General features: G+C 39.0%; 7 protein-coding genes across 14 annotated transcripts; 2 read left to right on the forward strand and 5 right to left on the reverse strand.

Annotated features, from left to right (window-relative positions):
* Positions 1 to 1,026: 1,026 nt before the first annotated feature.
* Positions 1,027 to 3,859, reverse strand: LOC140765271 (probable E3 ubiquitin-protein ligase RHC1A). 3 transcript variants are annotated; one of them, XM_073104260.1, is made up of 3 exons: positions 3,719 to 3,859; positions 2,826 to 3,001; positions 1,027 to 2,150 (listed from the first exon to the last, which is right to left on the reverse strand). In XM_073104260.1, exons 2-3 carry the CDS (start codon positions 2,895 to 2,897, stop codon positions 1,287 to 1,289), a joined length of 936 nt encoding a protein of 311 aa, XP_072960361.1. In that variant the 5' UTR covers positions 2,898 to 3,001; positions 3,719 to 3,859; the 3' UTR covers positions 1,027 to 1,286. The 3 variants fall into 3 exon arrangements, with proteins under 3 accessions (XP_072960361.1, XP_072960362.1, XP_072960363.1); XM_073104261.1 differs by lacking the exon at positions 3,719 to 3,859 and having other exon boundaries at positions 1,027 to 2,182; positions 2,826 to 2,984; XM_073104262.1 differs by lacking the exon at positions 3,719 to 3,859 and having other exon boundaries at positions 1,027 to 2,164; positions 2,826 to 2,983.
* Positions 3,860 to 5,463: 1,604 nt separating this feature from the next.
* LOC140765950 (E3 ubiquitin-protein ligase RZF1-like) lies at positions 5,464 to 7,323 on the reverse strand. Of its 2 annotated transcripts, none has more exons than XM_073105295.1 (2): positions 7,230 to 7,323; positions 5,464 to 6,632 (listed from the first exon to the last, which is right to left on the reverse strand). In XM_073105295.1, the coding sequence occupies exon 2, from the start codon at positions 6,609 to 6,611 to the stop codon at positions 5,769 to 5,771; it is 843 nt and encodes a 280-aa protein (XP_072961396.1). In that variant the 5' UTR covers positions 6,612 to 6,632; positions 7,230 to 7,323; the 3' UTR covers positions 5,464 to 5,768. The 2 variants fall into 2 exon arrangements, with proteins under 2 accessions (XP_072961396.1, XP_072961397.1); XM_073105296.1 differs by having other exon boundaries at positions 5,464 to 6,646; positions 7,230 to 7,278.
* A 383-nt stretch (positions 7,324 to 7,706) lies between these two features.
* Positions 7,707 to 10,488, forward strand: LOC140764366 (SAC3 family protein C). 3 transcript variants are annotated; one of them, XM_073102901.1, is made up of 9 exons: positions 7,707 to 7,954; positions 8,063 to 8,163; positions 8,390 to 8,611; positions 8,821 to 9,036; positions 9,135 to 9,220; positions 9,404 to 9,500; positions 9,656 to 9,748; positions 9,867 to 10,029; positions 10,124 to 10,488. In XM_073102901.1, the coding sequence occupies exons 1-8, from the start codon at positions 7,840 to 7,842 to the stop codon at positions 10,014 to 10,016; spliced, it is 1,080 nt and encodes a 359-aa protein (XP_072959002.1). In that variant the 5' UTR covers positions 7,707 to 7,839; the 3' UTR covers positions 10,017 to 10,029; positions 10,124 to 10,488. The 3 variants fall into 3 exon arrangements, with proteins under 3 accessions (XP_072959002.1, XP_072959004.1, XP_072959003.1); XM_073102903.1 differs by having other exon boundaries at positions 7,740 to 7,954; positions 9,867 to 10,488; XM_073102902.1 differs by having other exon boundaries at positions 7,794 to 7,954; positions 8,398 to 8,611; positions 9,867 to 10,488.
* Positions 10,489 to 10,583: 95 nt separating this feature from the next.
* Positions 10,584 to 14,636, reverse strand: LOC140764365 (elongation factor 1-beta 2-like). 3 transcript variants are annotated; one of them, XM_073102900.1, is made up of 7 exons: positions 12,979 to 13,180; positions 12,538 to 12,628; positions 12,210 to 12,326; positions 11,892 to 11,973; positions 11,315 to 11,426; positions 11,044 to 11,157; positions 10,584 to 10,931 (listed from the first exon to the last, which is right to left on the reverse strand). In XM_073102900.1, the coding sequence occupies exons 1-7, from the start codon at positions 13,031 to 13,033 to the stop codon at positions 10,768 to 10,770; spliced, it is 735 nt and encodes a 244-aa protein (XP_072959001.1). In that variant the 5' UTR covers positions 13,034 to 13,180; the 3' UTR covers positions 10,584 to 10,767. The 3 variants fall into 3 exon arrangements, 1 of the variants encoding a protein (XP_072959001.1); XR_012105030.1 differs by lacking the exons at positions 10,584 to 10,931; positions 11,044 to 11,157; positions 11,315 to 11,426; positions 11,892 to 11,973; positions 12,210 to 12,326 and adding an exon at positions 12,746 to 12,800 and having other exon boundaries at positions 12,544 to 12,628; positions 12,979 to 14,636; XR_012105029.1 differs by lacking the exons at positions 10,584 to 10,931; positions 11,044 to 11,157; positions 11,315 to 11,426; positions 11,892 to 11,973; positions 12,210 to 12,326 and having other exon boundaries at positions 12,979 to 14,636.
* A 52-nt stretch (positions 14,637 to 14,688) lies between these two features.
* Positions 14,689 to 19,827, forward strand: LOC140764364 (probable calcium-transporting ATPase 8, plasma membrane-type). The gene is made up of 7 exons (XM_073102898.1): positions 14,689 to 15,209; positions 15,679 to 15,733; positions 15,832 to 17,777; positions 18,032 to 18,190; positions 18,377 to 18,548; positions 18,700 to 18,998; positions 19,266 to 19,827. The coding sequence occupies exons 1-7, from the start codon at positions 15,006 to 15,008 to the stop codon at positions 19,575 to 19,577; spliced, it is 3,147 nt and encodes a 1,048-aa protein (XP_072958999.1). The 5' UTR covers positions 14,689 to 15,005; the 3' UTR covers positions 19,578 to 19,827.
* A 200-nt stretch (positions 19,828 to 20,027) lies between these two features.
* Positions 20,028 to 22,562, reverse strand: LOC140766065 (uncharacterized). The gene is made up of 3 exons (XM_073105471.1): positions 22,364 to 22,562; positions 20,821 to 21,126; positions 20,028 to 20,555 (listed from the first exon to the last, which is right to left on the reverse strand). Exons 1-3 carry the CDS (start codon positions 22,504 to 22,506, stop codon positions 20,489 to 20,491), a joined length of 516 nt encoding a protein of 171 aa, XP_072961572.1. The 5' UTR covers positions 22,507 to 22,562; the 3' UTR covers positions 20,028 to 20,488.
* A 493-nt stretch (positions 22,563 to 23,055) lies between these two features.
* Positions 23,056 to 25,559, reverse strand: LOC140766066 (uncharacterized). Its single transcript, XM_073105472.1, has 5 exons — positions 25,403 to 25,559; positions 24,492 to 24,531; positions 24,289 to 24,389; positions 24,099 to 24,213; positions 23,056 to 23,326 (listed from the first exon to the last, which is right to left on the reverse strand). The coding sequence occupies exons 1-5, from the start codon at positions 25,475 to 25,477 to the stop codon at positions 23,322 to 23,324; spliced, it is 336 nt and encodes a 111-aa protein (XP_072961573.1). The 5' UTR covers positions 25,478 to 25,559; the 3' UTR covers positions 23,056 to 23,321.
* Positions 25,560 to 25,967: the final 408 nt, after the last annotated feature.

A 25,967-nucleotide genomic window follows, 5' to 3' on the forward strand; every position in this document is an offset into this window, starting at 1 on the left:
TCCTTTTGGCGACGGTTCGACTAACGAAAAGGATGAACTCATTGGCGTCATTCCTCTAGAAGTAGTCGAAGTGGCTCGCCTTGGAGGCGTTGGCCAGAACTACTAGATCCATCGATCCGCCGGAGCAGGAGGAGTCCCTGGTGCTGGAGCATTTGAGGACCAGAAGGAGAGATCCGACGAGGGCGAAGGGCTAAGCGCAGATGGTGAGGAGATTCGTCGGCAAACTCTCGGGGTAGATGACATGCAAAGACAAAGGTAGGAGGCATCGCGAATGAAGGCGATTGGAGAGATTCAATGGTAGAGTGATTTAGGTGAGGCGGTTGGAGAGTGGAGAGTGGAGAGAACGAGAGAGTAGAGTGATTTAGGTTTTAGTTACTTTATATATATATATATATATATATATATATATATATGGGTTGATGGGTTGACCCAATCCGACCCAACCCATATACTTAAACGGATCAAACGGGTAAACGGGTCAAAATGGGTCAGCTATATAAACCCGAATACGACCCGATTATTAAACGAGTTAGGTAGTTTGACCCGTTTATGACTCGAACCCGATTATATTAAACACAAACCTGATTAAGAGCCGAGTTATCGGTTTGGATCAAAATTTACCACTCCTAACCTGAAATCTTAAGGATTCTTTGCTTTTAAAAGCAGCGTGCAACATTTTCATACGCAGCATACGATACAAAGACACCTACTTTTGACAGAATAACCTGCATAAGTAATCTAACAAAGGTCAAACAAGGGGATATCTAATTCTACAAATTGGTCAAACAAGATAGATCGTAGTTATTTCTACAATTTTCTTGACAGATGAAGAGAGCACAATGATTCTCTTATTGGCAAGAATAATTTACCTCGTCATAATCTTTAAGAAACTTTGAAGAAAATGGCATCTTAATATTTCTTATGGCGAATAATATCAACGCAGAGAGGTCTAGAGGCATTAGCATGACTAAGCAACTGGTGATACATCCAATTGCATCATAAACTCATCGAAAAGAATTAAGTAGATGCTGCAAGAAGCGTAATTCATAATTTACATTGATGAGAAAAAGTATATGAACAGTGACATTTGATTGTTTTATACATATCAGGACCAACTCTACCTTGATACCAAGTAGCTTGGCAAGTTCTACTGAGATGGAAATTAAGTAATAGTGTAATACAAGAAAAACAGGAAATACAGCAAAGTAAAACAAGTTTGATGTTGGAGCAATCAAAGGCCATCCAGAATAACATATTCTGGTAAGCATTTTGATGGTGTGACAATTCTACCGAGAACTTGAACTTGAAGAGCGAAAAGGCCAGAGATATGAAAGCAGGTTCCTCCTCCTCTGACGTCCACTATTTCTCCCACCACTACTTGAACTTTGATTACTTGATCTTGACCGCGAGCAGCTAGCTGAACCCTGAGGCGGTATTTCAAGCCGACAAACTGGGCATGAATTGTGTTGTTCCAACCAGGGAACTATACAGTCAGAGTGATACAAATGCTTGCATGGCATCTCTCTAGCATCAGATCCTAACTCAAACAGCTCCTTGCAAACAGGACAATGTGACTCCCCATTTAGATGCCGCTGACTGATCTTGATAGTTGGCATCGAGTTGATTGATGTTTGTGAGGCAGGCGGTGGTCCGCGCCTATCATTCTGTGTAAGTTGATCGATCAGTTCATCCAATCCAGGGCCAACGAAGTAATCTGCTATGTTGGCCCTCCGCATTCCAACACCACGATGTCCATTTAAAAAGGCATCAAAACCATGGTTATCCAACATATGAATAGGTAGCTGACCCCTGAAGACCAACCAAGGGCCTGACCCGAATTCCATTTCTATGTCTGAGAAGATGCTAGGTCTTCGCCGGACATCTATGTCTCTACTCCTTCCCACCGTCCCTTGCCTCATCATGGCTGAGAGAGTCTCCATGATACCGAACCGCGGGTCATGATGGAAATCAGGGTCCATCCCCATGAAATGGCTCACGAGAGAATCCATATTATCATCCAGCTCTGACACAAATCCCATGTCGCAATTTGGGCAGACCATCTCCCTCCCACGAGGCTGGACTCTCTCTCGGCATTGGTAACACCAATATGACCTACTGCTGCTCGACATTTCCCACCCTCTATTGTCTGACTGTTCTCAAACAACTAGCAGACCAAGGTGAGCTTGAATCACAACATGCAACAATAATTAAAATCAAAGTCTTCATGAATGAGAAAACTGAACATTTAAACACAAATAGTTACAGTTTCTTCAACACATATGGGCGGCAATATCCAAATCTCATAGCTATATATGAATGATTGAAGCAAGAGGGCTGTGAGAATCAATATTTTTAACTAATTAAAACTAGGATTTAAACCGTTTCCCACATGTGGAATTGCAGGTTGAAAATTAAATAAAAATTTCCACAATAAAATTTACCACGAAACAACATAATTGCTAGTCATTTTTAAGCTCAAATACAATTAAAATGGAGATCCTTTTTTTGTTGAATAAACCATGGAAGGCTAATTCAAACTTCAAAAGACGAAGTTGCTGAAGAAATGGTAAAACAGATCATTAATTCTTTACTAGAGTAAGACGGAGAGACCTAAATCAAGAACAGACAACCTCCAACTAGCTCAAATTTATCTCTTGTTTCCACCAATTTTCTCACAGATAACATAATCATCAATCAAAAACACAAAAGAGTATCCACAAAAATCAAAAGCGAGACCTTCAAATCGAGCAATTCAATCTAAGCTGAAAAAAAAAAAAGTTATAAGAAATCATAGAGATTTAGGAAGGGATTTCTAAAGGCGATACCTTTGGGGTAAGACAAGGCAACGACTGAGAGACAAAGGAAACGAAAGCCAGTAAGAAAGGGATCCTTTGCATATTTATACTATTTGATGCTCACGACCGCTTCCATCATACGCCATCGGATTAGTGTGAAGCACACTTTAGCCAACGATTTCGATTGCTCTAATCTTGGCACTGGCCTGTGGAAGATAAGATCAACTGTTAGATTCCGAACCAACAGTCCGATTTTGAAGAAAAGCGTGGACCGCTAAGATTGATATAATTGACAAAAGACTGGCAAGATTACGTTGCTGGAAAATGCAACGAAATTACAGATTCGTGCGAATCAGAACTTTTTTGTTTTGTTTTGTTTTTTCACCACTTTTGTCTTTGTTTCGAGATATATTTATATTCTAGCATTAAGATTATCCAATATTTACTTCTCCAATGAGGAGGATCTTAAACGAGTCGCCGTATCTAATATTAATTAAGGAACATTATAGGTTCGCTGTCTCTATTAAATGGACCACCTTCCGATTAATTACCAATTTGCCACCTTGGAAATTTTGAGATATTTAATGGATGATATAAATCCCTTCTTCAGTCGGACTCTGTTTCTCGTCTTGAAATATTTATATATAAATTGATCCTCATTAAATATATATATTTATTTTGGCAAGCCTACTTCTTGTACTTTGGTTCGTGTTTGGGCGATCAACGCACCCGGCGCAAGATAGATCTGGCCATGGAGAAGAAGAACAGTAAAGCTATATATACGGAATGTTTCGAATTTTACAAAATTACAAGAGTTTCCGAATCAAATTTTCAAATAATGATATAAAATCGGACGTTTGTTTCTATGCAAGTGGAAAAGAAAATTAAGAGTACTTAGAAGATAAGAAGGTGAGAGAGCTCACATCGATCTGTTTCTGGTCGAGATGAGCGGCGAGCAGCTCCTCTTGCGTTGGGGCTGTCATGGCGATGGAACGGGAAGAAGAAGAAGAAGAGAGAAGCGCCGCTAAGATAAAAAAAAACCCTAGATGACGCCCCAAAATCCAAATGAGAAAAGACTGCGACGAGAAGGCGGGTGACTTATATAGCTCGACCAAATAGATAACAAAATTACAGAATTGCCATTATCCGAACCGACGGCCCAATAAAGGTTTATTTATTAATTAAAAAAAAGAAAAATATATATAATTATACACAATAGATGTAGATGATAGACAGCATAAACTATCATCTATTTTCACATAATCTGAATTTATTCGTGACAATAAATCCTTAAATTATTAAAAATGTCTCAAACACTCCTTTTATTATATATTTATTCTTGTATTTTGAAAAAAAAAAGAGAAAAATTTTACCACAATTATTAAAAAAAATAGTCATTTTTCTCTACTAGATATTGGATCTCATCTTATTTTCTTGCTCTCCTCCATGGGGTATGTGACATGAGAAAATAAGCAGCAGTTCTGTTGTCTAAACCTATTAGCAGGGTAAAAGTAAAATACAGAGCATGATCCTAAATTTTGTTTTCTCTTACAGAACAACAAATAATTATCTTAAAACAGAGAGATGAGAAAAGGAGAATGAAACCGTAGGTTTGAGTAAGTTATTAAGTTGTTACACAAACAAGTATTGAAAAGTAGGAACTTCTCATCTGTCATCCTGAGCACACAGTCCAGTTATGTTGTCTATATATCAAATAGATGTACTGTTTTTAAGATTCAAAGGAGGCGATATCTCAATATAATATTTTAGCACCTTAGGTCATGAACTCTTATTTTAAGATTCAATGTTGATCTTTAATAGCTTTGACAGAAGTAATAAACGAGATGCCTTTGGATTAGGCCAAAAGCCTCTTATATATCTCTATCACAAAAGGTCAAAATAATCCTTAAAAACTGTGCAAGTTGGCTTTCGAAGAATTGCTGCATTTAAATGCCCTAAAATGTCTTCGGATGCTCCTCAGATTTTTTTTATTTTTATTTTTAATTTTTAATTTTATGGGTCACCTCAGATATTACATTTTCATTAGATATTGTCCCAACACTATGCATTTTCATTTTAATATTTTTTTTTATCAAACATCTTGTTACTTATATTAAAATTTATACATAAATTTTAAACACATTACATAAATAAATTATATTTAAAATATAAATTTTCGATTACATTAGCCGAAATAAAACCTTACAAGTACATCGAGAAAAGCTTGATCACCTCATAGAATGAAAATTAGGACAAGATTTCTGTATATTTCCATTTATCAAGAAACTATACAAGCATATCATAATCACCATAACCGAATCGCCTGAAGTCTTAAGGATTCTTCGCTTTTAAAAGCAGCATGCAACATTTTCATGTGCAGTATACAATACAAGGATACCTACTTTTGATAGGATAATCTGCATAAGTAATCTAACAAAGGTCAAACAAGGGGATGTCTAATTCTACAAGTTGGCCAAACAAGATAGATCGTAGTTATTTCTGCAATTTTCTTGACAGATGAAGAGAGCACAGATTCTCTTATTGGCAAGAATAATCACAATACCTCATCATAATCTTTTAAGAATCTTTGAAGAAAATGGCATCTTGATATTTCTTATGGCGAATAATATCAACACAGAGAGGTCTAGAGGCATTAGCATGACTAAGCAACTAGTGATACATCCAATTGCATCATAAACTTATTGAAAAGAATTAAGCAGATGCTGCAAGAAGTGAAATTCATAATTTACATTGATGAGAAAAAGTATATGAACAGTGGCCTTTGATTGTTTTATAGATGTCAGGACCAACACTACCTTGATACCAAGTAGCTTGGCAAGTTCTATAGAGATGGAAATAAAGTAATACAAGAAAAACAGGAAATACAGCAGAGTAGAACAAGTTTGATGTTGGAGCAATCAAAGGCCATCCAGAATAACATATTCTAGTTAGCATTTTGATGGTGTGACTATTCTATCGAGAACTTGAGCTTGAAGAGCGAAAAGGCCAAAGATATGAGAGCAGGTTCCTCCTCCTCTGACGTCCACTATTTCTCCCACTACTACTTGAACTTTGATTACTTGATCTTGACCGCGAGCAGCTAGCTGAACCTTGAGGCGGTATTTCGAGCCGACAAATTGGGCATGAATTGTGTTGTTCCAACCAGGGAACTATACAGTCAGAGTGATACAAATGCTTGCATGGCATCTCTCTAGCATCAGATCCTAACTCAAATAGTTCCTTGCAAACAGGACAGTGTGACTCCTCATTTAGATGCCACTGACTGATTTTGATAGTTGGCATCGAGTTGATTGATGTTTGTGAAGCAGGCGGTGGTCCGCGCCCATCATTCTGTCTAAGTTGATCGATCAGTTCATCCAATCCAGGGCCAACAAAGTAATCTGCTATGTTGGCCCTCCGCATTCCAACACCACGACGTCCATCTAAAGAGGCATCAAAACCATGGTTATCCAACATCTGAACAGGTAGCTGACCCCTGAAGACCAACCAAGGGCCTGACCCAAATTCCATTTCTATGTCTGAGAAGATGCTGGGTCTTCGCCGAGCATCTATGTCTCTACTCCTTCCCACCGTCCCTTGCCTCCTCATGGCAAAGAGAGTCTCCATGATACCGAACCGCGGGTCATGATGGAAATCAGGGTCCATCCCCATGAAATGGCTCATAAAAGAATCCATATTATCATCCAGCTCTGACACAAATCCCATGTCGCAATTTGGGCAGACCATCTCCCTCCCACGAGGCTGGACTCTCTCCCGACATTGGTAACACCAATATGACCTCCTATTGCTCGACATATCCCACCCTCTATTGTCTAACTGTTCTCAAACAACTAGCAAATCAAGGTGAGCTTGAATCACAACATGCAACAATAACTAAAATCATAGTCTTCGTGAATAAGAAAACTGAACATTTAAACACAAATAGTTACAGTTTCTTCAACACATGGCGGCAGTATCCAAATCTCATAGCTATATATGAATGATTAAAGCAAGAGGGCTGTGAGAATCAAGATTTTTAACTAATTAAACTATGATTTAAACCGTTTCCCACATGTGGAATTATAGGTTGAATATTAAATAAAAATTTCCACAATAAAATTTACCTTTAAAATGGAGAGATTTATTTATTATTTGATGAAAAAACCATGGAAGGCTAATTCAAACTTCAAAAGAGGAAGTTGTCGAAGAAATGGTAAAACGGATCATTGATTCTTTACTAGAGTAAGCAGAGAGACCAAAATCAAGAACAGACAACCTCCAACTAGCATAAATTTTTCTCTTGCTTCCACCCATTTTCTCACAGATAAATAATCATCAATCAAAAACACAAAAGAGTATCCACAAAAATCCAAAGCAAGACCATCAAATATAAGAAATCAGAGATATTTAGGAAGGGATTTGTAAAGACGATACCTTTGGGGCAGGACAAAGCAACGACTGAGAGACAAAGGAAACGAAAGCCAACAAGAAAGGGATCTTATTGCATATTTATACTATTTGATGCTTGGGACCGCTTCCATCATACACCATCGGATTAGTGTGAAGCACACTTTAGCCAACGGTTTCGATTGCTCTAATCTTGGCACCAACATGTGGAAGATAAGATCAGCCGTTAGATTCCGAACCAACGGCCCGATTTCAAAGAAAAGCGTGGACCACTAAGATTGTTATAATTGTCAACAGACCGGCAAGATTACGTTGCGGGAAAATGCAAGGAAATTTCGGTTGGTGGGAAGGAATTATAATATATTAATTAAGAACCATTCTAGGTTCGCTGCCTCTAATAAATGGACCACCTTCCGATTAATGACCAATTTGCCACCTTGGAAATTTTGAGATATTTAATGGATGATATAAATCCCTTCTTCAGTCGATCTCTGTTTCTCGTCTTGAAATATTTATATATAAATTAATCTTCATTATATTTATTTATTTATTTATTTATTTATTTTGGCAACCCTACTTCTTCTACTTTGGTTCGTGTTTGGGCGATCAACGCACCCGGCGCAAGATAGAGCCGGCCATGGAGAAGAAGAACAGTAAAGCTAAGCGACGAGCAGTGGATGCCCGACAAAACGTCCCCGATGACTCCCCCAACACCCGGGGTCTCGTCGGAACCTGCCCCGATATGTGTCCCGGTACAATCTCCCGTGTAGTGGATTAATTTCTCCCCCTCCTCGGGTGATTATAGCTGTGATTTCCTTTTCTTTTTTCTAATCGGACCACTCTTTTTGCTCTAATTGCAGCGAAGGAGAGGTCTCAGCGCGAGCGGCTAAGAGATCTATCGGTGTTTGAGAGAGTAGATGGAGATCCTTCAAGAACTTCTCCGTCTCTTGCTGTTAAAAAGGTAAAAATGCCATTTTTACCAAATCGTTCTTCTTCCTTTTGCTTGTTTCCTATAAAATTATTTGGATTCGTTGTGGCGGGTGCAAGTATCTGATTGCTGAGTTCTCCAATTACTTTTATGAGAATACTGAGCGGATTATTGTTGAGCAAAATTAGTGTTATAATAAGTACATTATATGTGTGCTCTAAAAATTTCTTCTTTGTTTTGACACTTACTCTCCTGTTAGTTTTGCAGAACCATCTCCACAGGGCACGCACAGATGGCAGACATACGACCACTCGCAGTGTTGCGAAAGACTTTGGATCATCTGTTGAACATACTGGACTCTTCAGAGTATCCATTTGAACTAGTTCATGATTTTGTCTTTGATAGGACAAGGTCCATCAGGCAAGACCTTGGCATGCAGGATATTGTTAATGATCAAGCAATTCATATGTACGAGAAGATGGTAATCTTTCGAAGATTTTAGTGATGTGATCAATTTCATTTACAAACCACATTGTTTAAGTGTTTGAGATGAGAACATTGTGGTACCACTTTTTAAATTATTCGAGAATTAGAGTTTCCTTTGACTTCACATCTACTCTATTTATTCAAGACTTGAATATTTTGGGACATCAATATTCATAACTTTAAAAGTATATCAATTTAATGCAGGTGAAATTCCATATCATGTCACATAAAAAACTTGCTAGCTGCTCCCACAAGCCTGATATTTCTTCCTTGTGTCATCTCAACTTGGAGCAGCTGATGAAATGCCTATTGACCCTATTTGAATTGTACAGTATCAATCAGAAGTCTGTAAAGAAGAACGAAGCGGAGTTCTACTCGTTCTATGTGCTTCTGCATCTGGGTTGTAAGATCCCAAAAATGGTAAGTATATGGCTTATTGATGGACACTGCTTCATTACTCTTGTTGCTGATACAATTCTGTACATAAATATAGTCACTTCTCTTTTCTTGATCACCAGGGGGATTCACTCTCTTTGTGGTACCGCCATCTAGATCCTTCACTTCTCAGATCAGGGGAAATGCGCTTTGCTAGGAGTTTATTGAGGTAACTCGTTTTGAATTACATGGTTTTTAAATTTCCTGTGCTCATTAAATCTTCTTCGTGGCGATTTTGCAACCCTCACTCCCTCATATGAATTTGAATCCTCTGTGCTAATGTTATACTACTTATCAACATCTTAAAACTAATTTTTGGAATAACTCTGAAAACACTTTAATCTTGTTCTAGGTACTCCCAATTGGGAAACTATAAACGGTTCTTTAGTATGATGGCAGCTGAAGCAACGCATCTGCAGTTGTCTCTCATTGAACCTTTTCTAAATGAGGTGGTTTTCTCAAAACCTAAATATTAGTATTTTCTTTGTTTGCCGAATCCTTATTATATCATATGTTACTGCATCATTATTAGTGGACACCAATCACAAAGTTCAAATGTTTAATTATACTATTAACCATGACACTCTTTATATTTGCTTTGAAGGTCCGTGCGCAGGCTGTATTATGCATCAATTATGGCGGCTATAAGCTTCATCCTTATCCACTGACACACCTATCAAAAATTCTAATGGTTAAGGTACTGTCTAAGAAGTTCTACTTGGTTGAGATTGTCATATTGTGCTCCTGTTAGGAAGATTGCTAGCCATCGTTTTGATTCAACTTATATGTATTAAACATGTTCTTTAACCATCTAGGAATCGGATTTGGAATCCCTGTGTATTGAGTGTGGCCTTGAGATTAGCATGGATGAAGCAGGTTCGAAGTTCTTACCTGCCAAACAGCAAGGCTTCTCGCTACCAAAATCCGGTTTCCGAACTCAGAGCTCTTTTGCTACTCAAAATTAGTGAAAGTGTGCTGGTATATATTTGCATTTAAACACTTTCCTAGATGTGTCGTTATGTAAGTTCTGATGGGAGGTGTCTTCACTCTTCTCGCTCTTCTCACTCTTCAGTAGTTGCAGAACAACAAATGATAGAGATGGAAATTTTCTACGCCACTCTAGAGGAGTTGTATCCTTGTACTAAAAGGAGGCTTTTGTTGCTGCTATACGCTGGTGCTCTTTTATCCACCCAGAAGGCTGAGCACGGCCAGCATTGCTAGAAGAAAATATAACCATGCCGAATGTGAATATCCAAGGGAAGGAATTCTGATATATATATATATATATATATATTATGGGCCAATTCAATTAATAGGATGACATGTAATTAATTATCGTTGTGGATCGAGTAATACTTGGTTCTTTATATATATAAATGTATTATCTAGCCTTTGGAAGTAAAAAATAATAGACAAAAATGATGGGTGCTGAAACCTGAAGAAATTATATTTGCGTCAAGAATGAAACATTCAATAAAAATTGCACGAAGAAATTTCCATGCTTCCATTTTCCAGCCACTGACACTTCAATTCAATACTTAAATGCTGTGATTATTCAAATACTCTTCAATTTATAGAACAACATAGAAACAACAAAGTGCGTCCAAACTTGAAACTCACCTGCTCCGATAAAAAAAAATTCTCATGGTGGTCAAAAAGAACACTAAAAACAGGATCCTCAACCTCACAAACCATCAAAAAGCCGAGATAAACTGATTAAATTTTGTTAAAAGCCACGATGTCACAGCTCTGAATGTACTCATTGCAAGGCTCAACAGTGAGACGCTCCTCAATAAGGCTGTCAACCGAGACAAGGTCATCAACAATAGTCATCATGATCTGCAGCTTCTTAATACCATAACCCACAGGCACAAGCTTTGCTGCAATGGAATTTGACAAAGCAATAGTCAGCTAAACGCAGAACGATTTGGTTGGTGTCTTCAATCGAAAACCTAAAATTATATCCTAGAAGTAAACAAGTGATTCGCGTACATGCTCCCCATAAGAGGCCTGGCATCTCAATGCTGCGAACAGCCTCCTCCAACTTCTTCATGTCAGTTTCATCATCCCAAGGTTTGACATCGAGAAGGACAGATGATTTTCCACCTGACAATAAGTCCTTATGTAAGTTAACCAAGAAATCTTCAACAAGTTCCAGAAACAGCATCACATTTGGAAATGATACTAGCGTAGGAAATATAAGTAAAACTCCAGAATGTCTTCTTCGAACAGTCAAGTTCATTGGAAGTTCAAAGGTGCATACTTTCTTTCTTCTTTGAAGAGGCTTTCGCAGCAGCCTCCCGTTCCTCTGCTGCTTTCTTTTCTTCCTCTGTCTCATCGCCAAAGAGATCCAAATCATCATCGTCTGCAGCCTCCTGGGTGCAAATAAACGAGAAAAATATTTGGCTGTCAGATTTCGTCTAGAATATTTGCAAAGAATGCAACTTACATGCACAATAAATACTTATTAGGTAGCACATCCCATATTCCTAAGAAAAAGCAGCTGTAAAAATCATTATTTCTAGAGAAAATGACTTGAAATTGATCAGTTCAAATTCATTTGCAACTTCCTTTCTGGTACTTATGAATGGGAATCTAACTGATGGTGGGCTGCTAGCATAAAACTCTAATGTAGATGGAGACAATCTATTCAGGCCAATGAAAGAATTTAAAATCAAACCATCCAAGATCCATGACCATATATACAACATGGTTACTATGTTTATATCCTTCACAAATAAAGATGGCAGCAATGGAAACATTATATCCAAGTCCAATGGGAGTATGGGACAATAACATATTAAGACAAAAACAAACAAAAATTAATTGGGGCAGAATACCTTTGCAGCCTCTGAAGCAGGCGCAGGACCTGAGGCTGCAGCTTGACCCAAGATTTTCACACCAACAGCTTTACCAGGAAATCTGAGGACATATAGAACTAACTGTTACAACAATGAGGAAAAGCATAACTATGACAAGTTTTGTACTGCTAAACATTTGCAATACTGCTATCCAAAACTTAAAATAAAAAAGGGTCAAATATCAATTATTTTTAATGGATCCTCTAGATCCTCAATTTCTAAAAATAGGACAGAATTTGCATGAAAGTCAAGTAATTTAGCCACAAAAAAGAAAAGCTTTGAAACTCCATTGTAGACCTTGAAGCAAGAACAGCAGCCACGTTCTCATACCAACGGCGTGCATGGGGAAATCCCTCTCCAGGCTTTTCCGATACAGCAGCAAAAACTTTAATATCATCGTTGCTGATCACATCTCTGGGAGAAAAACAGCAACAGTGGAATGAAATTCTTTTTCTTGCATAACTGAGCTTTTAACGTCGAAAATGAATAGAATTTCCGAATAGTACTCAAATAAATTTCCTTTAGATTAACAAACAATAACTCTCCAACAAGCTCGTGGATCTACAAAAGATAACATTTTTTTCCTCCTAAACAATAGAAGAGAAGAACCCCCGGCGGTGAATACCCGGTGATGAAGGTCTTCCCGGAAAGGAATTCGTCGAGTGATTTGTGGCCAGATTCGCTGTGGAGATCGGAGAATGAGATCGCCATCGGATCTGAATCAGATAGGGCAAGAGTGGGGGAGGATTAGATTAGAAACCTCTACCAAAACCCTAACCTTATAAGAAAATAAAGACAGATTGCAAAGATATTTATATATAGGAACGCGAAACCTTCAGTGGCTTCCATTTGTGATGTGCCATAAGATTTGTGCCGGGAGATTGACGGCTGCAAATCGTTGATCCCGGAGCAATATATTAATTAGAGCAAGCAGTTAATCACTTTTATTGTTTAAAACTAGGCAGGCTTAATAGAGACACGAATACTTTAAGCAATTATTAACTTCGAAAATTACGAATAATTTGCACAAATACTTGACAAGAAATCAGCCTCATCAAGAACAAACCAAGTGTAAAGACTTCAATTCTTCTCTCCTTCCGTTTGATTGTCACAAAGTTCATGGAACTAAATAGCTCAGAAGCTCAACCTCACTGTCATTGCTCAAAGCAATGGCTTGAACCAATGCACTCCATTCGTTGGCACCCAACTCTATTTTCCTCTTCTCCATCTGCTCTAACAAATAGCACGCGTCGTCCATCCTCCCACACTCACATAGACCTTTCATCAAACACCTAAACGACTCCGGACGAGGACAATGCTTGCTCGCCAACGTCGCGTTCAAAATCCGCAATGCCATCTCAAACTCCCGAGCTCTGCAACACCCGTCGACCAACATGCGATACGTCGGCGCTGTCGGCTCCGACCCCTTAATCTGCATTTCGACAAACATTTTATAAGCTTCCTCAACTCTACCCTCCTTGCACAAGTAATTGATGATGATGTTGTACGTAACGACGTCCGGCTTCATCTTTCTCTTCTTCATCTCCGCCAGCAACTCCTTTACCCCTTGGAAATCCCCCCTCCTCCCGCGGTCACTCATCAAGACGCCATAGTTCATGAGCTCTGCCTTGCAACCCTGGTACTCCATGTCGAACATCATCTTCTTGGCCGCCTCGTACCTTCCTTCCGCGCACAAACACTCCATCAACGATGCGAAGGTGACCGCGTTCGGCCGCACTCCCTTCCTCCACATCTCCTCCTTCAACCGCATCGCCTCCTCCAACCTCCCATTCCGACACGTGAACCCGATCAAGATGTTATAACTGACGACCGACGGGCGAACGCCCCTCTTAACCATTTCATCGAGCACATTAAGAGCGGTTTCAAAACCGGAACTTTTACTGACTCCTTTGATGATAATGTTGTAGGAGACGGCATTCGGGCGAACACCAAGTTTACGGCATTGGCTTAGAAGGCTCCGGGCGTCGTCGAGGCGGGAGTTGTCGACGAGGGCGTTGAGGAGGAAGTTGAAGGTCTGCGTGGTGGGGACGCCGGGAGGACAAGAGAAGGCGGGGATAGAGTGGAAGAGTCGGAGGGCGTCGTCGGGGAGGCCGGCGGCCCCGAAGTGGTGTATGAGGGAGTTGAAAATGGGCTCTTGGCAGGGGACGCGATGGAGGCGGAGGAGGGAGAGGAGGGAGTGGAGAGAAGGGAAGAGGCGGGCGCGGGCGAGGCGGTGGAGGACGGAGGAGCAAGAAGGGTAGTCGAGGAGGTGGGGAGGGGAGGAGAGGAGGAGGGATGCGGCGGCGGAGGGGTCGGAGATGGATTTGAGGTGGGAGAGGAAGGGATGAGGCAGACGAGGCGGAGGAGGAGTATGGGGTTTCTTTCGGGGCTTTCGAAATTTAACTCGTCCTGCGCGAGAGAGCATAGTAGCATCCTTCTCTATTCGAGACGGAAAAGAGAAGCGGGAAGTCTCGAAAATATATATAAGATGAAATAGAGATGGGCCGGCCCAGTAAAGCTAAGTTGGGCCTGATAGAAATTAAATGCTTCTCTTTATAGATTATGAGCAAGTATACTAATCATAAGTTAGGTTAGTTCTTGACAATGGAGTTAACATCCCAAGAAATGATTATATTCTACAACCAAGAGATAAAAGCCTAAAGGGCATTTCAGTCGATATATTAAGAAAATTAGTACTTTGGATGTATACGAGGTTCAAAGTCTTATCTATATTTTTCAAAGGAAAATACCACGGAAAATTATTAGGCAATTACAAAGTTGGACTTCAACGCGAATGTGGGCCTCGATCGGCGGGCCAAATAACGACTTGGACGACTTCCTTTGAGACATGATGGAAGGCACGACCCGTTCATTAATCATACGAGCGGTGACTGTACCTCCCCCGAGCCGAGCCGAATCAATTCTCCGTGCTACAAGATCGTTACTGCGACCCGTTCGGCCTCCTCATTTCCACCCGTTACGGCCGACTCTGCCGCCGTGATCAATGCATCCTTTCCTTTCTTGTAGATTAGAGAGGTAGAAAACCGAAGTCTAACCTTTTACTCTAACCCGGGAGGAGGAGAGTGAGAGAAGATGGCGCGATTTTTGAGGAAGGCGTCGATGGAGGAGTTCCTGAGGGACAACTTCGAGGTGCCGGCGAAGAACCCGTCGGAGGAGGCGCAGCGGCGGTGGCGTTCCGCCGTCGGCATGCTCGTCAAGAACCGGCGCCGGCGGTTTCGGTTGGTGCCCGACCTCGATAAGCGCAACCAGGCGGAAGCTAAGAGACGCAAAATCCAGGTAACAAACTACTCTGTTATTAAACTTCTCTCGAGGGGAACTTCTTTTGGTCAGTCGCGGTGACAAGCACCACAAGATCCGCCAGCCGCTCTGGATCCGACCCGATAACGAACCAGCTACCCGCTCATATCTCGTAGCGGGTTCGGATCGCAAGAACATAGATAGCACCTTCTTCCGAAGGATCGCTTTTCCCTAGTTGGAAGTCAGTTGGTGCAGGTAGTTAAGATTCTTCATGAAATCAAAAGATTGGAAATTTCATAGGTTACTGGCGACTGCTTTTGTTATAGTATTCTAATTAATTTAGTTGAGAAGCATGTCAGGATAAGGCTAGAGATCCTCTTGTTGGTCTCATCTCCCAATCTGCAATGTGGTCATGCCTGACACAAACAGTCAGCTGACCATTCTATAAAATTCATTATCATGCAATCTTTTATGGATCATGTCGACTTGTTTTATCCAATCCATCCAGGAAAAGATACGGATTGCTCTATATGTACAGAAGGCTGCTCTACAATTTATTGATGGTATAGCCTCCTTTAAGTCCCTAGCCTGGCAGTTCTGGATTCTATTGTAATTCATCTTCTTCTAATAGTAATTTTTGCTTCCTTATTTCTATTTTCAGCTGCAAGTAAAATTGCTGATAGAACTGCACACTTGCTTCCAGAAGCTGTAAGAAAAGCAGGCTTTTGTGCAGGCCCTGATGAATTGGCATCCCTCGCACGCGGCCATGACATCAAGCGTTTGAAGTTTCACGAAGGTGTTGATGGAATAGCTAGAAAATTGTCGGTCTCGGTAGATGATGGCACTAAATCAAGTGATCTTTCCATTAGACAGAACATATATGGTGCTAACACATATGTTGAGAAGCCTCCTAGAAGCTTTTGGATGTTTGTATGGGATGCGCTGCACGATAAGACCTTAATCATACTAATATTTTGCGCTTTGATTTCTGTAACTGTTGGACTTGCCACCGAAGGTTGGCCAAAGGGCATTTTTGATGGTCTAGGAATCATACTCAGTATTTTTGTGGTTGTCTTTGTCACTGCTATCAGTGACTACAGGCAGTCATTGCAATTTAGAGATTTAGACAAGGAAAAGAAAAAGATATTCATTCAAGTGACAAGAGATGGATATAGGCAAAAAATATCGATATATGATGTGGTAGTTGGTGATATAGTTCATCTAGCAATAGGAGATCAAGTTCCTGCTGATGGTTTATATATATCTGGATATTCCTTGCTGATAGATGAATCGAGTTTGTCTGGAGAAAGTGAACCAGTATATATTTCTCATGAAAACCCCTTCCTTCTTGGAGGAACTAAGGTCCAAGATGGTTCTGCTAAAATGTTGGTCACTGCTGTTGGTATGAGGACTGAATGGGGTAACTTAATGGAGACTTTGAGTCAGGGTGGGGAGAATGAAACACCATTGCAGGTTAAGTTAAATGGTGTTGCTACAATTATTGGGAATATTGGGATGGCTTTTGCAATAGCAACATTTGTGGTCCTCTTTGCTAGATTTTTAGCCCAAAAGACAATTCATGGTCTTTCATGGTCTCCAGGTGATGCTTTGACTATACTGAACTATTTCGCCATTTCTGTTACTATAATTGTTGTCGCAGTTCCTGAAGGGCTACCTTTGGCTGTTACATTGAGTCTTGCTTTTGCAATGAAGAAGTTAATGGAAGAGAAGGCACTTGTGAGGCATTTGTCAGCATGCGAGACCATGGGATCTGCTAATTGCATTTGCACCGACAAAACGGGTACACTGACGACTAATCATATGGTAGTTGATAAAACATGGATCTGTGAAGTATCTAAATCATCTATTAGTAGTGAGAGTTTTAATGATCTGAAGGCTATGATTTCTGAAAAAGTTGTAAACATCATTCTAGAGGGTATATTTGAAAATTCTGGTTCAGAGGTGGTGAGAGGAAAAGATGGCAAAAACACCATCTTGGGTACTCCAACTGAAACTGCACTGCTAGAGTTTGGATTGAATTTGGAAAAAGTTTTTGGTATGAAACATCAAGAATGCAAAAAATTAAAGGTGGAGCCATTTAACTCAGTTAAGAAGAAGATGTCTGTGCTCATCTCATTACCTGATGGAAGGACTCGAGCTTTCTGCAAAGGTGCCTCTGAAATTATCTTACAACTTTGTGACAAGATGATTGACAAAGATGAAAATGCTGTCCCATTATCTGAGAATGAAAGAATGCATATCTCGGATGTGATCGATAGTTTTTCTTGTGAAGCACTGAGAACTCTTTGCCTTGCCTATAAGGATATGGATGAAACTTATAATGGAGAAGAAATACCTGCTGTTGGTTACACATTAGTAGCTGTTTTTGGCATTAAAGACCCAGTGCGACCTGAAGTAAAGAATGCAGTCCAGACTTGTCGGGCTGCTGGCATTAAAGTGCGGATGGTGACTGGAGACAATATTAACACAGCAAAAGCCATAGCGAAAGAATGTGGTATCTTGACAGAGGATGGTATAGCTATTGAAGGACCAGACTTTCGCAGTAAAAGTCCTGAAGAGATGAAGGATTTGATACCTAAAATTCAGGTCTGTTTTCCATATATATATCATGAGACATAATAAGTTAATAAGAGATAAATTTGAAGCTGACACATTTTCTCCTTAGAAGTGAAAAACATATGCCTAGATTATTAGTGATTTGTGTGTCAATGTCCACTGCTTGGGGCAATCATGTCAAAATAGGTCAAGTTACATACGTGATAGGCATTCTCAACTGTATGCATATAAAAATGTCATTGCATAAATAAAATTATAAAATGGGTGTACTTATTGATGTACAGGTGATGGCTCGATCTTTGCCTTTGGACAAACATACATTAGTGACAAATTTGAGGAATATGTTTAACGAAGTTGTTGCTGTGACTGGCGATGGAACTAATGATGCACCGGCATTGCATGAATCAGATATAGGTCTTGCAATGGGCATTGCTGGAACAGAGGTACATTATGTCGTCCTTCTTGATAGTTCTCTTTCAGACAGACTTTTAAGGTCACAACACTCATGAGATTCATAGAAGCTCAGTACTATATTTTAGCTCTTAACTGATGTAGAAACATATCCCTACATCATTATAACCACTATATTTTGGACAAACATAATCTCGCATTTATATACACATGCACAGGTTGCGAAAGAGAATGCTGATGTTATCATCATGGATGACAATTTTACAACAATCATAAATGTAGCCAAATGGGGTCGTGCCGTCTACACTAATATCCAGAAATTTGTGCAGTTCCAGTTGACAGTTAATGTGGTAGCTCTGATTGTCAATTTTGTTTCAGCATGCATCACAGGTACATCAAATTCTCTTTGTAATTCCTTTTGCTCCATTTTAGATAGAAATCTCGTTTTTGCTTTATCTTCTTTTCTTTTTTTCTCCTCTTTTGTTTTCTAATATCTGCTCTACCTTCAACACCACATTTTAACACTTCGTATCACACTTAGGGAGTGCTCCACTCACTGCTGTTCAATTGCTTTGGGTCAATCTGATTATGGACACACTTGGTGCTCTGGCATTAGCAACAGAACCTCCAAATGATACCATGATGAAAAGACCACCTGTTGGGCGAGGAGTAGCAATCATCACCGCGGTTATGTGGAGAAATATTATCGGCCAGGGACTATATCAGCTGACTGTTCTTGGAGTTCTCATGTTCAACGGAAAACACCTTCTGAAGATCAAGGGTGAGAATGGTCAGGCCATTCTCAATACATTCATATTCAACACCTTTGTGTTTTGTCAGGTACGAATTGTGTTTATAGGCTATTGATGGATTATGGAGCAGCCCCATCTTGTTTCTTGGGCTACTTGTCATCATCCCTACATAGTTAGCTTTTCTACTTCTGCTTTCAGAGTGTATTAAAAGGCTCGCTAGTTGCCATGATGCTTTAATCACCTCATCTCTCATATAAATGCATACTATAGATCAACAGCATATGCTAAAAGCCCAACACCAACCATGCTGAAATTTTAACTTCTTACTCTAATCCTCTCTGCTTTCTGGCGCCAGATCTTCAATGAGATAAACAGCCGGGATATGGAGAAGATTAACGTGTTACGTGGAATATTCAGCGGTTGGATCTTCGCAGCTGTGGTAATTTCCACTGTCCTATTCCAGGTAATAATAGTGGAGTTCCTGGGAGTGTTTGCAAGCACAGTCCCATTGAGTTGGCAACTGTGGTTGCTCAGCATACTCATTGGGTTCATTGGCATGATACTTGCTGTCATCTTAAAGTGCATCCCTGTTGGATCAAAGGAGCAAACTGTTCATCATCATCATGATGGTTATGAGCAAATTCCTAGTGGTCCGGATTCGGTGTAGGACTGAGCAAGAAGGAGTATTAGAAACTTGAAAATTGGGGTCGTTCCCAGGTTTGCAGCTTGTATGGGTTAAGTTCATATTGTTACATTTTTTATCACACGATCTTTGTGGTTTGTAGTTTTGGAAAACTACCCTAGTGGTTTCATGTTTATGTTATTGGATCCCTGTGGTTGCTGCATCCTCCGATTGGGCGGTGGAGTATAAATTTAAGTAGAAGTAATGGTGGAGTATAAATTTAAGTAGAAGTAATGGTGGAGTATAAATTTAAGTAGAATTACTTCGTGATGTTTTAAGTCAGAATAAATATGTGTTTAGTTGCTAGAAATAAATTCAATAAAGTAACCTTCAGTAAAGTAACTCAATTATGTTTTAATAGATAAGGTAATCACTTTTTAAATTTATTTTTTATAACTATACATCAAATGCAAATAAAACCAAAGACTACTTCACAGAGTAGTACAGAGAGTGATTTCATAAGGTCCTGAACCACAATGTTCTATATAATAAAAATGAGGCAACATTGAGAGATTGTAATAAATCGCAAACTGCAATGTTGGCTGCTCCAGCTGTGTTTTCATATTCGATTAGTCTTATTCCAGAACAAGAGAAATAGCTCATATCTTATTCCTAAACAAGAGAAAGAGCTTTTATCGATTCCATCTCCCCGAACAAGTAATTCATTACCTAGAAGAGTTCGATGTACAAGCAGAATAAGTGACAATAGAAAAACAGAAAAATAATGAGACTAACATTTTTCTTAACCGTACAAGAAGTTTAGCAAGATGTGGTTTTAGACTCTTTCCTTTGTGCTGAATAATCCTCTGGATCATGCTTAGGAGTTTGGCCCTTCATTGCTAACAGTCAATGATGTCCTTGGCAGCCTGATGAACAGCTTAACATGATTCTCCTTACTAACTGGAAGATTCTCTGCTTCTCCTCACAAAAAGCTTATTTATATCTTCAGTTACCACGTTGCTCCTGTCAACGACAAACAAAAGAAGACTATGAGAAACATGGTACTTTGATAACCTACCTTTATCTTTACACTAACCAACCCATTAGAACTGAATACATTGCACTTGCCCAAGGTGTATTTTAGCGATTTAGCATCTTGATTTCCTTCATATGAACTCCATGTATATAGAAGAACTCAACAAATAATACACTAACAGCAAAGGTTGTGTCTTACGTGATATATAATGTCTTTCCAGGAAAAATGAAAGCTAAAAACATTCAAACTAACCTTCCACTCAACTGTGGTGGAATCAGTGTGCCACCCGTTGTGTTAACACTTCTCAGATTTGCCAGTTGACCTCTTGGATATTTATTGCGGGGATTTTGCAGAGCAGAACCATTTGATTCTCTCTTCCGTGATGCATTCTCTACCATAGCAGCAGTGACTCTAGAGGAGTGGTCAGTACCCATTGTCTGCTGAGATGGGACAGTTGGTGAAGCAAGAAGAAATGCAGCATCTGGAAGTTCATCCAATGGAAGTGTGGGCAAACGTAATGCAGCATTCAAATGTTGACGTGATGAACCTTGAGAAGTCCTGGAAGGAGGAAGACAGAAACAAAAGACATGATATATATGTATCAGTGATATACAATTTGCTAGCTAAGCCTGCATCAATTTAGTGAAAGCCACAAAGATGACAACACTAAAAAATAAGTTATGGAAAAAGAAGATTTAATCCAGTGACATAGTGCGATAAAATTGAATCTTGATGTGATGAAGCTAGATCTTGGAAGAGAAAACTAATAGAATTGAGTGTTTCAACTCAAAGGCTTAGAATCTTCTGATAATTTACTCATGAAAGAGGAAAAGGGCAGACAGTATACATGGAAAAGCATGTATAGTGAACTATTTGAGATTTTGAGTCCAAAACACCTAATAGATTACCAAGTGGATTGAGAGACTGACCATTTAAAGTTGTGCACATTGATGACCTAAACATTACTCTCAGTTAGGAACACTGAAAATATTATTTCAAAATACTTTATTTGACACCACAATTTTCCTTCAAGGTAAGGTGACATCCAGTCATGCAGATCCAACCTGAAGGTTCCCAAAGATAAACCTCAAGAAATCCTCGAGTATCATAAAAGTTAACAGCTCTCTATTCCTCTCACAAACCGTAGCTAATACATAGTTTCAGGATGAAATTGAATCTCGTCAAATTCTGAGGATGATTTGGTAAAGTAGTTAAAAATGCACTCATTTTTATTTGGCAATCAAATTATTTGAGAATTCAGCATCTAAAGGTCTGAAGAGCCAAACACTTTCCTATCACTCATATCAACTTCTCAAATAAAGATTTATTTATTTTTCATAACTTCAACCATAACAACAACAGCAAATCCTCTACTCCCAACTTCTTAGAGAATTTCCCCACTATGTAATTCTCTTTCTCCATATCTGTCTCCATAATATCAATCATTTCAAATCTAGATTAGTAAAATATATATATAAAAAAAACTAAGATAACCCTATTCAACCATTCTCGCAATCTGTAACTTAAACAAGGACGAATCCCCATTACCCCTAGTTGCCAAAGAAAGCATTTTGATCTATTCATCTTAACATCGTTACCCTAACGAACTTTTCCACACACACACACAGTTTCTTATTCAAATGCCCACCTACCGAGGGCACCTACACAAGAATAGGTTTTAAATCTCACGAAAAAAGTGAATCGAGGCCCTAGAAAAAGACCGATCGGAAAACTGCGAGCTAGGGTTAGAGAGAGGAAGACGGGTATAGAAAGGAGGAGGTGATAGATAACTCACTGGGACTGGGGTGGTGGAGGTGGGAGAGGAGTCGGCGAAGAACCGGAGTCGTCCGCCGGCTTCGCTTCAGCTTCAGCTTCATCGACGACTTCCTCCTCTTCCTCTTCCTCTTCCGACGAAGAGTCGTAAGCCACGAGCGACATCGTTGCGCGCTTTCCTTAGTTCTCGATGGTTTGTTCTAACTCATATCGTTATGAGCTATAACTCTACTTAAGTATTATTATTATTATTACTATCATTATTATTTTTAAAACCAAGTATAAAATTAATATATAGTTGTTAGTAAACATTAGAGATAATAATGTTGTGTGAACAGAGATAAAAATAATGATATTAAATATCCTTGTGACAAATTGTGGCCTTGTTTATTTTCTTAGTTGATGGATACTTAGCTTATGCCACAGTAATCTATTTAGTTATTTATTTGGTTTGAATCTTAATCATTGGCCCTCCTTTCCTCTCAAATCACTGGGAGAGGATCTAAATGCAAGCTGATAATATTTCTCCTATACAATACAACACCAACATCAAGTATCTCCAAGATTTTTCTTGTGCTTGTGCCTGGCTCACATATTGTTCGACAATGAGTTATGCATCCAAGTTTATACTTCATATTTCCTCTACTTTACTAAGCAGCAAAGATTAAGCCTCGTCAAGTTCAGAAAAAGACAGACAACCTTGTTGACTTATCAGATATAGAAGGAATATGCTCATTTATAATTGCTAACACAAATGTTTATAGGAAGGCCCAATTCACTTTGGAAGCTTACTACATCACCAAAGTTGAATACTCCAAGTGCATATGTTGGGTGAATGTATTAGCTACTTCCAATATAAGGTACAATATTGCTCTCTCAGAGAAATATTAATGACAGGACAAAGAATAAGCTTGCATCAGGTAAAACTATTCAGACAACCAACTTCCTCGCAGATCACTGACTGTTTGTATCAGTTTGTCTTATTCTGCAAGACAATAAGAATAGTTGTGAGAGATATCAGTAAAAGAGAGAATCTCATACATAAAATCTTAAAGAGAAATTCAGCATAATAAAGGCAGATGAAGATACTTTCACAGACCTTACTTTTATCCTCCCAAGGAGGCTAATCCAAACAAACTATTTTTCTGTCATGACCTTCTTCAAATTATCGAAAGAGAAATCAATTTGTTAACCACTTTGGTTTTAGCGTCAATCATAATTAGTAGATTTCTTCTAACTATATTTGTCAGTATATCTTATGCCAGATTTAGTCATTTAACAATAGCTGTCTGAATCAGCATTAGTCTCTACACTCCTAAGTCGTGACTAATAAATGATTTGGATGACCAAAGTATTCATATCAATTTCTAATGTTCCATGTTATGTCTGACCTAGTTTATTCTGGGATAAGTTTAGGGCGTCTTATTGCAAATATTCCTGACAAACAAAAGAAAAGCTAAGAGAGATCCATCAATATCCAATCGAACATGAATATCCTGGTGTTTGCAATTGCAAAAAAAATGTTAAGCGGGAATGATCAGTTGTAAGGTCCGAAAGGTCAGGCAATGGGATCTTACATCAAATGTACAATGATCTTAATTATAATAACTCTAAACCCTTACACAATGAAAGGTTTGCAAGCCTATGAGCCAATCTCACATCCCTAAACTACTGTTAGTTAGACAATCAACGACTCAAGACAGTAATAATAGCAAAACAATGACAAGCATACGGGAAAAGTAGAAAACAGAAAATACCTTTTCTGCAATCTGCTACCTTGGAATCCACCTCATTTAGTGCACGAATAAGGTGACTAATTCGATATTGAAGTTTTAGGTTCTCTGCTGTGAGTTTTTGGATCTCCTTTGAAGCCTACAAGTAAATGACAGAGAATTGCTTTTAGCCTTTATCAAAGAGAAAAGGGTAAAGCTCTAGAATGAGGCCAACCTTCTCCTTTTCAGACATAAGCTCCTCTTGTGCAATTTCTAACTTTGACTGAAACTCTTCTATGATGGATGACATTTCATTGCTATCACTGTTCAAATTACCTGACAGATTGTGCAATAAGCTTATTTGTACAAGTAGTATATATTATAGAAGCTTGTACAGGTCGTATATATTATAGAAGCTTGAAAGAGTTAGCAACCTACCTTTCTTCACAAGCAAAGCTTCCAACTTGTCTAGGCGATCCTGCAGTCATAACAGAAAAGGAATGCTGAGGGAGGCCCAGAACACAAAATAATTAACTTGCCTTAATCATATTGAAAATTTCATGTAGGTATTTCATGACTAATAGAAAACTTATTTGCTTCCAAGGTTGTTACTGGCTATACCACCTCCAAAAAAAATTTATTGTACAACATGCGTGCCTTAATTCAAGAAAATGATAACTTCATGCTCACACATATAAGCACAGAGAGAGTATATCCTTTTAGTTGGCGTTATTGTTTCGACGAGTATTTATTAAAAATTGTAATGACCTTAGCTGCAACTAAGCCAAACTTACCTCATGAACTAGGGCACATCAATTGATGATAAGTCCTACCCCATTGACAGCCAAACAATAATCTACTCCTATTAGATTGCTTCTTTCTAAGTCCAAGCATAATTAAGAAATTTTCTCCAGCCACATGGACAGCAAGTAGTTTTCAATTAATTAGGGCTTCAAAGAAATGATAAATTCAATCTAATAATGGTTGACAAGCAAATGAATTACTCCAAAAAGAGTATCCTTTTTTTTTTTTTAATAACCTGACATTTTAGCTCTGAGATGCATTTCTAAGATTTTGATACTCGCATCAAATCTGTTACTCTAAACATTATTCAATCACCTCCAACCAACATAGCAATCCACAAGAACCCAGTTTACTCCTATCCTATATTGTCATAAAATGAAATTGCAATACTGGATTTATATATATAACTATTAATCAATCAACTTAAACCCTTGTAAGTCATATAAAGCGCCTTCTTTATCAAATCAAGCATCAACTAGCGAAAATAATTAGGAATAAGAAAAGCACAGAGAAATAGTTTGAATCGCATAAGGAGGAAGAGCGACCTCAGCTTCGGACGCCCGTTGATGGAAGGGTTTGAGGGTCTCTTCCAGGTTCTTCGTTCCATCCACTTCCGCCATATCGCAAGCCTCGTTTGCTTCCTCTCTCTCCCCGCAAAGCCGAGGAAAAAGGTCAGAAGACGGCGATTGGTTTATAGAGCCGAGGCCTCCTCTCTTTTTTTTTTTGTCTCCCATGGTACTCAAGTAACGTGCGATGCACGTGACGTTTTCGCGTCTAAAATGGTTGTGGGCTTGATAAACCATGTGAGCAAATTAGGCCCAGATATGGCCCAACACTGAGCCTTTGCAATTACTTAAAATCTTCTCTTCTTCAGCTTACCACTATCTCTTATAAGAAGGATATTTTTTTTTAGGGTTAAACATATTTTACCTTCTATACTTATACTCAAAATCACTTTATCTCCTGTACTTTAAAAGTTTCAAACAAATTATTGATCGAGGAAGATACAAATTAATACTTTAATCCTCAACCACAGCAGATTCTATACAATGCCTTGGAGTTCTTGTGATTAGGAAGGATCCTTCTATTGCGTTCTCCCCAAAGATGCTA

The sequence above is a fragment of the Typha angustifolia genome, chromosome 8, assembly GCF_048772165.1.
Source record: "Typha angustifolia cultivar Huaian chromosome 8, ASM4877216v1, whole genome shotgun sequence".
NCBI lineage: Eukaryota > Viridiplantae > Streptophyta > Magnoliopsida > Poales > Typhaceae > Typha > Typha angustifolia.

Bases quoted from the DNA above. Each gene is read 5' to 3' on its own strand.
- LOC140764366 (XM_073102901.1), top strand. From the start codon at position 7,840: ATGGAGAAGAAGAACAGTAAAGCTAAGCGACGAGCAGTGGATGCCCGA. The intron at 9,037-9,134 runs GTAAGTATATGG...CTTGATCACCAG, and splicing joins GTTGTAAGATCCCAAAAATG to GGGGATTCACTCTCTTTGTG. The intron at 9,749-9,866 runs GTACTGTCTAAG...TTAACCATCTAG, and splicing joins CAAAAATTCTAATGGTTAAG to GAATCGGATTTGGAATCCCT.
- LOC140764365 (XM_073102900.1), bottom strand. From the start codon at position 13,033: ATGAACTTTGTGACAATCAAACGGAAGGAGAGAAGAATTGAAGTCTTT. The intron at 12,629-12,978 runs GTTTGTTCTTGA...TATCTGATTCAG, and splicing joins AATTGAAGTCTTTACACTTG to ATCCGATGGCGATCTCATTC. The intron at 11,427-11,891 runs GTATTCTGCCCC...ATTTGCACCCAG, and splicing joins CTGCTTCAGAGGCTGCAAAG to GAGGCTGCAGACGATGATGA.
- LOC140765950 (XM_073105295.1), bottom strand. From the start codon at position 6,611: ATGTCGAGCAATAGGAGGTCATATTGGTGTTACCAATGTCGGGAGAGA.
- LOC140764364 (XM_073102898.1), top strand. From the start codon at position 15,006: ATGGCGCGATTTTTGAGGAAGGCGTCGATGGAGGAGTTCCTGAGGGAC. The intron at 17,778-18,031 runs GTCTGTTTTCCA...ATTGATGTACAG, and splicing joins ATTTGATACCTAAAATTCAG to GTGATGGCTCGATCTTTGCC. The intron at 18,999-19,265 runs GTACGAATTGTG...TTCTGGCGCCAG, and splicing joins ACACCTTTGTGTTTTGTCAG to ATCTTCAATGAGATAAACAG.
- LOC140765271 (XM_073104260.1), bottom strand. From the start codon at position 2,897: ATGCAAAGGATCCCTTTCTTACTGGCTTTCGTTTCCTTTGTCTCTCAG. The intron at 2,151-2,825 runs GTATCGCCTTTA...GTTTGAGAACAG, and splicing joins TGCCTTGTCTTACCCCAAAG to TCAGACAATAGAGGGTGGGA.
- LOC140766065 (XM_073105471.1), bottom strand. From the start codon at position 22,506: ATGTCGCTCGTGGCTTACGACTCTTCGTCGGAAGAGGAAGAGGAAGAG. The intron at 21,127-22,363 runs GTGAGTTATCTA...TCCTCCTTCCAG, and splicing joins CCTCCACCACCCCAGTCCCA to GACTTCTCAAGGTTCATCAC. The intron at 20,556-20,820 runs GTTAGTTTGAAT...TGTCGTTGACAG, and splicing joins CCACCACAGTTGAGTGGAAG to GAGCAACGTGGTAACTGAAG.
- LOC140766066 (XM_073105472.1), bottom strand. From the start codon at position 25,477: ATGGCGGAAGTGGATGGAACGAAGAACCTGGAAGAGACCCTCAAACCC. The intron at 24,390-24,491 runs GTAGGTTGCTAA...ACAATCTGTCAG, and splicing joins AGCTTTGCTTGTGAAGAAAG to GTAATTTGAACAGTGATAGC. The intron at 24,214-24,288 runs GTTGGCCTCATT...ATTTACTTGTAG, and splicing joins TTATGTCTGAAAAGGAGAAG to GCTTCAAAGGAGATCCAAAA.